Source organism: Corylus avellana, chromosome 10, assembly GCF_965113065.1.
Source record: "Corylus avellana chromosome 10, dhCorAvel1.hap1.2, whole genome shotgun sequence".
NCBI lineage: Eukaryota > Viridiplantae > Streptophyta > Magnoliopsida > Fagales > Betulaceae > Corylus > Corylus avellana.
This window is the reverse complement of record NC_142499.1, coordinates 14,929,573-14,940,389: the sequence shown is the minus strand read 5'-3', so window position 1 is coordinate 14,940,389 and position 10,817 is coordinate 14,929,573. Positions and strand designations below refer to the sequence as shown.

At 34.6% G+C, this 10,817-nt stretch overlaps 1 protein-coding gene across 1 annotated transcript; it reads right to left on the bottom strand.

Moving 5' to 3' along the window:
• Positions 1-1,704: 1,704 nt before the first annotated feature.
• On the bottom strand, positions 1,705-9,543 carry LOC132192322 (uncharacterized). Its single transcript, XM_059607619.2, has 10 exons — positions 9,482-9,543; positions 8,396-8,618; positions 8,075-8,279; positions 7,272-7,362; positions 7,050-7,195; positions 5,167-5,410; positions 4,499-4,603; positions 3,556-3,738; positions 3,222-3,426; positions 1,705-2,338 (listed from the first exon to the last, which is right to left on the bottom strand). Exons 2-10 carry the CDS (start codon positions 8,613-8,615, stop codon positions 1,851-1,853), a joined length of 1,887 nt encoding a protein of 628 aa, XP_059463602.2. The 5' UTR covers positions 8,616-8,618; positions 9,482-9,543; the 3' UTR covers positions 1,705-1,850.
• Positions 9,544-10,817: the final 1,274 nt, after the last annotated feature.

Below are 10,817 nucleotides of genomic sequence, written 5' to 3'. Positions count from 1 at the left end.
CCTAACCTTGTTTTAGAGTTAGGGGTTGAGTTATTGGATGTATACTTAGACATCAACCAGTTGTATTTTGTTTTGTACTTGCACTTGATTTGGGGTTTTGGACCTAAAAGTGTAACATTAACTAAAAGTTTTGTTAATGCATAATGCTTGTTACGCTATGTTGATGTGTGATGATAAAATTCTTATTTATTAATTGCCCATTAGAAAGATGTTAAGACATAATATTTTTGAACTGGGATTCTGGTAAAGTGCAATTGGTGAATCACTTAGATTTGGATCATATGGGTATGGATTACAAGATTTTGGGTTGCATATGAGCTAAGAGATTCTAGAGGATCTTTATGCACCTGAATGGACTAAGGAGTTCTCGGGTACAGTTGTCTATGGAGACAAAGGAGTTGGCTAGAGCTAATCTAAGAATTATGATTGCAAGATCAATTATTATCTTGGCAAGGCTAACGTAGTAGAAGACCTATTGAATAGGAAGTCGATGGTAGAGCTTGCCGTTCTTGGAATTTCTCAACCCCAGTTGGTTATGGAATTAGCTAGGATGGGAGTAGAAGTGGCAGATGAGGGTGTGCTTGCACGCTTGTCTAACCTGATGGTTGGATCAGAATTTCTTGCTAAGATTAAGGTCGCTCAATTGAAGGACCCTGAGTGCACCAAGATCAAGCAATTGCTAAGGTACAAGGGTTTTGCCTTAGGGATGATGGGGTGCTCACCCTTTTCAAATAAGTGTGTGTCAGGGGACGAAAGACTAAGGAAGGAGATCATGAGCAAGACTCATCATTCTCTGTATACTGTATATCCCGGAAGTACCAAGATGTACAAGGATGGGAAGAGGATGGAATGTACTAATTTCCACCCATAGACGGATGGTCAGTAGGAGCGGAGTAACCAAATCCTAGAGAACATGTCATGGGCTTGCGTGTTGGATTTCAGGAGTAGTTGGATTTAGTACCTACCTTTGATCGAGTTAGTTGCAGGCGACTATTGGAATGCTGCCTTATGAAGCACTTTATGGACGTTAGTATTAGTCGTCCTTGTATTTGGACAACGTTGGAGAGAGACGAACGTTGGGGCCTGAAATGATTGAAGATACTCATGACAAAGAGCTTATCATTAGAGAAAGGATGAGTGCAGACCAGAGTCGGCAAAATAGTTATGCTGATAATCGAAGGCGACCTTCGGAATTCGAAGTAGGAGATTGTGTGTTTCTTAAGATATCATCGATGATGGGAGTGATGCAATTTGAGTAGGAAGGGGAGATTGGCATACAGGGTTGCCTTACCCCCAAACTTGGTGGGAACACATGATGTTTTTCATGTCTCGGTATTAAGGAAGTACATCGCTAATCTAGACTTAGTGTTGAAGTATGAACCTTTGAAAATCTAGGAAGGATTTTTTGTCATATCATTTAAAATTTTAAATGAGGTGACACTGTATTTAAATGTCGTGGTAATATGTATACCATTAGAAACAAAAAATCTTGACCGCAAAATTGATCATTTTCATTTGACTAAAAAGGAACATGATCCTATTCCCGTTTGTGTACTTAATACAGAATTATTGGCTAATTAAACCTAAAATTCATATAATTGTATCACTATATACAAGAGAAATTAGATTCTCTTTTGGATTTAAAACAAATAAATGAAGATCTTAGTTTCATTGGAGGTTGTGTGATCGAAGAACATGAAAATCTAGCACCAATCTTTGTAGCTTATTATGGATATCATATATATATTTTCTGTAATTCTTTTTGTTTGTAACAATCACTAATCATCAAAACCCCATCAAATGTCACTTATTTTGTTATTAACGAATGTAATAAGGTAAAGGTGATCATCCTAGTTGGCCTGGGCGGGTTTTGTAGTGATGCCAAACCCGAATGGGAATAGCGGGTCATAATGTGGATCCCCCACATTCATTGGAAGTTGATCAACCGTCTTGAACCACGTGCGTGACAGCTTGCCACTGAAACCATAGTCACCAAACAACACATCGGCGACTCCTTGGCCTTCCGTTCCCGGCAGCCAGGCGGCAACCAGGGCATCTATGGAGGAAATATATGGCTGGATCACGACAGGACGGCCGGAGATGATGACAACAACACATTTCACAGCTCCACAGACATTCTTAATGGTGGTTGGGCCGGGTTCAGGGATTGTCAAATTCAGGCTGTCTCCATTAGTCTCTGCGTATGGGAGCTCTCCTACTACAACAATGGCGTAGGAGAATTTGTTTGTCTTGACATAGTCGGCGTCTGGGTTCTCCTCGTAGACTATTTTGGTGTCTGAATCAACGGTATTTTTAATGGCATTCAGGATTGTGGTACCTGCTCATTACAAGGTTCGTACAAACGGGTTAACTCTTAATGCAGTACTGGTAATTCTTATAAAAGAAACGATCGATTATAATATGATTAAGATAAAGTAGAAGTAAAGATTAGTTCTTTTTTTTTTTTTTTTTTTTTTTTACAAGCCTTTGTTGATTTAAATGCTAATTTTTGCAGCTACAGCGCTCCAGTTATAATTTGTAAAGCAGTCTGGTAAATAGCATTACTCTTCTAATAATAGAAGATCAGAAAGTGGTGGAGTAATGTCATTTAGAGCCTATTTGGGATTGGCATTAAGAAAGATAAAAAGTACTTTTAATACTTAAAAAGTTGTGTCAAACAAAATTTCAAAAGTACTTTTTTTTTATTATTATTATTCTAAAAAAAGCTCAAAATGCACTTTTGGGAAAATATTAAAAATAAAGTTATTTTGAAAAAAAAAAAAAAAAAAAAACTATTTTTGACTTTAAAAGATCTACTTCGTAATGCAATCCCAAATACACTATTAGTATACTGTTATACGATTGTCAGACAACTATATATATATATATATATATATATATATATATATATAATTTCACTACAAGTTATCATAATCGTATATTTAGAACCTGTTTGGAATTGCATTTGACAAATAGAGTTTTAAGTCAAAAAACGTTTTTTTTTATAAAAGCTTCATTTTTAAGCTTTTGTCAAAAATGTGTTTTTGGCTATTTTTGAGCTTTTTGTACTCTTAAAAGCGCTTTCAATTTTTTTTATCAAATATGTATTTTTTCTTCAAACGAACTTTTTGAGTATTAAACATACTTTTAGGTCACTCAAATGCACACCTAAATATGCCCTTAGTAGTACTTAAAAGAGGCTAATAGTTTTGGAGATGTACCACTAGTGAGGTTGTTGCCGCTAAGTCCTTGCCACTCAATTGTCCACCCACCGCACTGGAAACCTAAATTGTCAGCATGGCTGCCGGCAACAAGTATTTTGGATGCCTTCTTGGGAAGAGGCAGCAATGGCTTTTCTGCAGATTGGCCATTCTTCAACAGCACCAGTGATCTCCTAACAGCTTCCCTAGCCAATTCTCTATGCTCCTTTAAGGTGGTGTACATGTAATGGTATAGAAGGATGTTTACTTTTGTTGTCCTGTTTTGGGGGGGGTGGCGGCGGGTGTGTGCGGGGGGGAGACAAATTAAACTTAAAAGGGAACTATATTAACTAACCTGGCTTCCTAGCTTGTTGACCAGGCTCCGATCAGCCAATGGGTTCTCAAACAGACCCATCACAAACTTGACCCGCAATATTCTCTTCACTGCATCATCAATTCGGGTCATGGGGATGATTTTATTCCTTACTTGGAAGGTTAGACCATCAATGAATTCTGTATAGTTGAATGGAATCATGACCTGCAATATGTCCATGACACAAATATTACAAGATTAGACCACTTATAGTGCGTTTGGTATTGGTATTGTAATTTCATAGATTAAATATGTGATTTTAAATCATATAAAAAAAAAATAGTATTATTTTGTGCATTTTTAAAACATTAGAAAAAACTTCATTTAATTTTCCTAAACTTCTATCACTTTTGGAATTGCCCTATAAAATTCAAAAACTCTTAATTTTGTGTATCGAACTGTCAATTTTTTGTAATATTATGTCTTTAAATTTTTAATTGAAGGGTGTCAAATTACCAAAATATCCCCCATTTTATATTGAAATAGAAAATTGCAAAAATTCAAGCATTGATCCGAATTTAACGGAGTTTGCAAAAATACCCATGTGTGAATCTTTGCAATTTTTATTTTGTAAAAAAAAAAAAAAAAAGAGGCTATTTTGGGATTTTGACAAGATTTAATGGAAAAACTTAACAGATAGATGATATTGCAAAAAATTAGAAGTTTGATACAACTCTGGAGTATATTGAAAAGTGATGGAAGTTTTCCTAAAATTTTAGGTTTTCAAATCGCATGCAATAGGAAATGTTTTGTAAAAATACACAATTTCAAAAGTTAAATTATAATTTTTAAAGGTTAAACTGCTATTTTAACATACAGTTAATTGTATTTTTAAAAAATCGAACACATTTTAAAATTACAAATCCAAACAGAGCAATGTGTGCGTGTGGTTAAGCAGTATAAATATAGTAGGGGGCCGACAAACCATATCAATGCCGGCATGAATTCCAGCTTGGATAGAATATGAGTAGTTAGCATGAGGAGGAGAGGTGATCCTGTCGATACCCTCCCAATCTGAGATAACAAAACCCTGAAAAACAACTCACAACATTCATATCTTTCTCTTTTCGATCAATCCAATAGTAATTCAAAAAATCAAGCTAAAGTAATCAAATTTTTTCCTTTTTCTTTTTTAATTGGATAAACTTTACTCTAGACCCCTAAATTATCGCGCATTTTGAGAAGACTCCCCTAAATTTCAAAAACTCTCAATTTAACCTCCTGAACTTTCAATTTGATTCAATTAATTCCCTCCGTCAGATTTTAAATGTTAAAAGTGATATAATGACGTTTATACTTCTGATTTTTTTTTTTATAAAATTTCAAATTTACCCTTAATTTCAAATTAAAAATTAAAAAAAATAAAGTTATAAAAAAATAAAACAAATTGACCCACGGTAGGGTCACCTTGGACCCATTTTTTCCTTTAAAAAAAAGAAAAAAGAAAATAGGGGGTATTTTGGTCTTTTTTGGCATTGTCGTTAGAAGTTAACCGCTAAATTTGATGAAGGGGTCAATTAACTCAAATTAAAAATTCAGGGGATTAAATTGAGAGTTAAAGTGAAATTTTCTCATTTTAATTATATTTCTTACCCTGAAACGAAGAGTGTTCTTGAGGAAGCCGGTAACAAGATCATGGTTGGCATGCATCTTGACCCCATTCCAGCTGGAGTAGGAGACCATGATGGTGGCGACACCCTTGATGATGGAGTTGTAGTAGCCTGGCATGTGTATGCTGAGCAGCCCATGTCTGCTTATCTCCGTGTTGTTTTCATTTATGCCGTTGGTTGTTCCTCCGTCACCCACATAGTGCTTGGCACAAGCTGCAACCTTGTTTCTGCACAAAGGAACGCAACAACATGTGGATTCTTATGAAGTTGTCCCCCTGCCCAATTATAGAATCTTAGAGATATAAAAAATAAATTGAATGACATAGACAATTCAAGTGGTTCGCTCTATGCCTATGTCTAGGATGTAATTGAGTTAAGCTAAGTTAAGTTTTAAGATTTCAAGAATGGCTCGTTAGAAGCTAGGCGAGTTTGAACTCATTGAGAATGCTATTAAATATTAAGTAACCTATATAACATATATTACTTAATTACTAGCATATATATATATATATATAAATTTATATAACTAATTTTTAGTAATATACTAATATATATTTGTATATACATACAAGATATATGACGAGTTAATGAGTCGAACAGACTGATTTATTTGCAACCCTACTTACATCTACATTTTTCAAGCTTCTGTTTATAGAACTTACAAATTATTTGAATTTAACATAATCCTAATCATATCCCTTAATTTAAGATGATTCAATCTCTTCAATTCTCTAAATTTTAGGTAATCTAATTTTTATTAATCTAAAAAAGGATTTCTGTTCTTATCACCAAAAACCCATAAGTATTGAATTATTATTATTATTTTTTTTAATGAGTTATAATTATCCTTCTTTTGTTCATAATTGACGTGATTAACTGGAATCCATGGTCCGTATACTTGTCCTATGCCAAACACACATCTGTCCAAGGCTGTTCTATATATATCCGTAGTGATTGCCTAGAGGAAATAGACCACTCACAAATCAAAGATGGCTATATTTGTCTTAATCGACCAATAAGGAGAGGTGGGCCAACATTGATAGAGATACCAACTTGGAAAGGTTTCCGGATGCTTCTATGATGTAATCTACACAAAGCATGATTATAGCCACAGGCATAAATTTTGAAGTGCAGACATTTCTGTGAATGAATTACACATGCGAGAATTCTATAAACTATAATTTTTATTTTATAATTATTTCTCAATTTAATGCGGTAGTCTTAACTAATTTTTTTTTTTTTTTTAATAATAATTGATCCAACAGCGATGTAGGGCTACCAAATTCAATATTGTAAGATGGTTGCAGAATAAAAAAAATAAATAAAAAATAAATCAAGAAAAAAAAAGTATAATTTTTAACATTACTCTTTTTTTATAAAATAATGCTAAATACTAGATTGATATGACAATGTTCATCGACCCATATTAAAAAAAACAAAACAAATATTTAAGGGAAGGTGGAAGCTTCCACATCGACCGAGCGGGATGGAGTCTAATATTTAGCATTGAGTATATATATATATATATATATATATATATATATATATCACACTACTATCTCATTATTCTAACGTGTCAATGTCAATCCTCCATTTGATTAGCCATTGTTTAAAAATGAAAATTAAATTAAATTAGTCATTATTAAAACAAAATAAATAATCAGAGATTAATTCGCACTACCCTATTAGCACAGTAAAATAATAGTCGAGTATTAGTGATATATAGAATTACTCTTTCTTATAAAATTGAGAGTGCTAGAGAAAACATTAGAACTTATAATCATAATCAATCAATAGCATTTGAATTATAGTTAATTAAAAAAATATAAAATTATAGAATTAACATCAAATTCCCACTAATATTACCTTCCGGCAACAAACGGGACACCCTTGGGAGAGTGAGTGGGTAACTCCCCTTGTAGCCCCGACACAATCTCAGTCATTGCCTGAACAACCTTGGGATCTTCGCTGTAGCTTTCATAGCATCTTCCCCATCTTGGATCTCGACAAACCTGCAAATTACAGATGAAGATTTGTTTATGATCCTGAGAGCAAGCCGTAGTTGGAAGATTCATTCAACGTAGTTACCGCTATACAAGGTGCAAAAACATATGGAATCCCTGTTGCTCTAGCTTCAAGCGCAGTTGCAGCTCCAATCCTCTTGACAAGTTCTGGGTCTCTGTTTGATCGGAAATAATTTGATCATCAATGGCAGATTTACAAGCATATTTTTATCATACAATGGATAATACATTGTTGATCTTTCTTGAATTTCTGACACTAAATTCCTAAGACGGACTAAAAGCTCACAATTTTTAATCCGAGATTAGTGAGTTAGGTTCGAAGGTTCGGACTCGTTTAATTGAATAATCGGATTAAGGTTGACTTATATAATCTTACCTATGCCTCGACACCACTCGAACCCAACACAAAAGTAAAAATCCAATACAAAATTAGCAAATTAAGGGTACATTTGGCATTGCAATTTCATAAACAAAATGTGCGATTTTAAACCAAATCGCAGAAAATTAATTGTTTGGGATTGCGTTTTTAAAAGGCTAAACTACGATTTTAAAGGTCATATCGTCATTTTTCCAAACACTTAACTATGTTTTTAAAAATCACTTTTTCAAATCGCAAATTTTAGAATCGCACTTTTTGAAATCAGAATTCCAAACAAACCATAAGATTGAAGGATGTAACTCATTTAATTAAATTAGTCAAATTATGGTTAATCTATATAATTTTATATTTATACTTCGCTATAACTCGAACCGAACACTCAACACAAATTGTCCATCCTAATTTTAAAGAAAAATTATTCAATACTCAGAGCGTGGAACTAGGAGTAACAAACAGAGATAATATTAACATCCAATTATTATACTTGCCTGGTAGCTCCAAGCCCAATATTGTGGGGGAAAATGGTTGCCTTGTAGACATTGTTGTTGCCATGAACAGCATCAATCCCATAAATCATTGGAATTCCAAGGCGGGTGGATAAAGAACCCTTTTGGAAATCATTCACCATGTCAATCCATGTCTCTGCAGAAGCCTCCTTGGCTGGAACACTCCCTCCCCCACTTAATATGCTCCCTGCCCGAAACAGAGCATTTTTATTTTTCAAAAACAGAGCAACACTTTCAACGTTCTCTCTGTTTTTTCCTCAAAGTTTTGACATAGAAATAAAAATGATTGGTGATAATTATTACCAATGAAGTAGTTCTTCATCACCTCCGCGGATGCAACAGTGCGGTCAATCTGCACCATTTGACCGATCTTTTCCTCCAAAGTCATCCGGCGCATCAAATCCTTAATTCTAACATTCAATGGCTGTTTTGGGTCTTTATATTTAAGGTTTTCTGCTTCTGCAAAGGCTGCCCAGAAACACAAGAGCAGAAGTCCCATCATGGAGAAGGGAGTTCTCGCCATTTCCTGAAGTGATAAAAAAACAAAATTACTTTAACAATAACCCAAAAAAAGAAAACAATAATATCTATATTTGTTAAATTATTAATGATTAATTAAACTTATCATTTTTTTTATTAATTGACAGTTTATCATGTTGCTAGATAAGTAGTCATGAGATGGTTTACCTTACCATTTCACTTAAGTTTTATTAATCTATTAATTAAAGAAATAAATTCATCTTTTTATATTAACTTAAAATTTTAAAATGATAATTATCTATTATTGTCATATTTTGACGTCATCAATAAATGTGTAAACATAAAGGTACAAAGTAGGAAGAAAAAACAGAGCATACGTGAAATATGTAAAAGGTTAAGGAGAAAGTGAAAAGTCCAAAAACAAAGTTTAAGAAAAGAATAAAAGCAATTATAAAAAGTTAAGGTTTGCCTCAAAGAAAAGAATCAAAATACACCTAGTACAACACAAAATTACTCAGCACAAACCTAAGATAACAAAACCCAGAAAGGGAAGGTGGAAAACTAAAAACTAATTCTGAAATGTCATCAACATCATGTTCATCAAACTACAAGTATCTGTTTTGGTTCCTGAGAAAGTTTTAGGGAAAGCCAAGGAAACTGAAACTCAGATTTCTTCTGGTTTGCGTTGTTATGATTTCTATAAAAGATGACATATTCATCAGAACTCATTCAGATGCTCTTATGGTCAGTGGCATGAAAGACACCAAGAAATGTGGAAACCAAATTATGAAGTACAATTTCTTTTCTTTTCAGACATTATATATTCTCAGCAAACAAACAGAGCATAAAAGATTTTGCACACAAAAGAAGAAAAACCAAAATTGTAGGTGAGAGAGAACTTAAACTTACAGACGAAAATAGAGAAACCCAAATGGGAAGAGCCTCTGCTACCTCAGAGAGAGAGAGAGAGAGAGAGAGAGAGAGAATTTGGAGAAGAAGACAGGATACAGGTGGTATTTATGAAGAAATTTATGATTTTTTTAATATTTTAATTTTGTGCGGGTGAATTGTTTATGGTCTCTTCTATTTTCGGTGGTGAGTCAAATCCGTGTCAATCGGACTACATAACCATGATAAAATAAATAAATAAACTAGAAATTATTTAATCACTCTCAGATTTGGGACTTTCTTAAATTGTTTCCTAAAAAATTACATCCATCCATGAATTTTTCACCTGTTAACAAAATGAATACTATGCCCCCCTCCAGAGCGCCGCTGCCTCAGGGGAGGAGGGATGCCTGTCGCCTGCATCCCTCCTCCCCTTCTTTGCTTCCCGGTTTTTGTTTTAAGCTTGTTTCTGTCTTTGGTGTTTTTTATTCTGTTTGTGCTTATGTTATCTCTCGGTGGGTACTACTTTTGGGAGTTTTCACTCAAACTCTCCCCCTCCCTGTTTGTTTGTGTGTGCCGCCGATCTCCTCCGCGCCCTGCTCACCGCTCGCTGTCGGGTCTTTTCACGCGCCTCTCCCGCGCCAAGTTTTTTGTGCCACCTTCCACGGCGGTTTCCGGCCAACTCGCGATCAGCCTCCTCCGGCAGTCATGACCCGCTTTGAGTGTTTTTCGCAATTATTTCCCTGTATTGTTGTTTTCCTGTTTTGTATTTCCTTTGAGTTCCCCTGTATTTGGTTTTCTTTGCTGTAATTTATTTTCCTGCATTAATTTTATTGTTCCCTTTATTTCCCTGTATGGTTTTATTTATGCTTGTAATAAGGCTCTCTCCTCCTGCTTTGTTGCGTCCGGTTGCTGCTCGTTATTACTGGTCCAAACCTTTGGATTGTGGATGTGAACTTTATCCTGGCTTTCGAGTCAAGGAGGATGAGTATTGGCTTGGGGGTTTTGCTCTCAAGGCCGAGAAATAAGTATCAGCTTGGGGGTTTTGCTCTCAAGGCTGAGGAATAAGTGCTACCTATGCATTAGATGATGTTTGCTTGATGCAGATCTGAGTTTTAAACCTGATATTTACTCATAGGTTAGTGGATGTTGAGTTTTGGTTGATTTAGTCTGTTGTTAATGACTGTATTTTTAGCTTCGGTTATGATTTACTTCAGAGCTTTTTGCTCTGTTTTGTAAGAGCGTTAGGCTCGCAACTTTTATCAATGAATGAGTATGATATGTTTCAAAAAAAAAAAAAAAATGAATAGACAAGATTGTATGATTAAACAAAAAGTTTAGTCATAGGTTAGTGAAT

Excerpts from the sequence above, each read along its gene's own strand:
- LOC132192322 (XM_059607619.2), bottom strand. The coding sequence starts at position 8,615 with ATGGCGAGAACTCCCTTCTCCATGATGGGACTTCTGCTCTTGTGTTTC. Across the intron at positions 4,604-5,166 it reads AGAACACTCTTCGTTTCAGG|GGTTTTGTTATCTCAGATTG; the intron begins GTAAGAAATATA and ends GTTGTTTTTCAG. Across the intron at positions 2,339-3,221 it reads CGGCAACAACCTCACTAGTG|GTACCACAATCCTGAATGCC; the intron begins GTACATCTCCAA and ends TGTAATGAGCAG.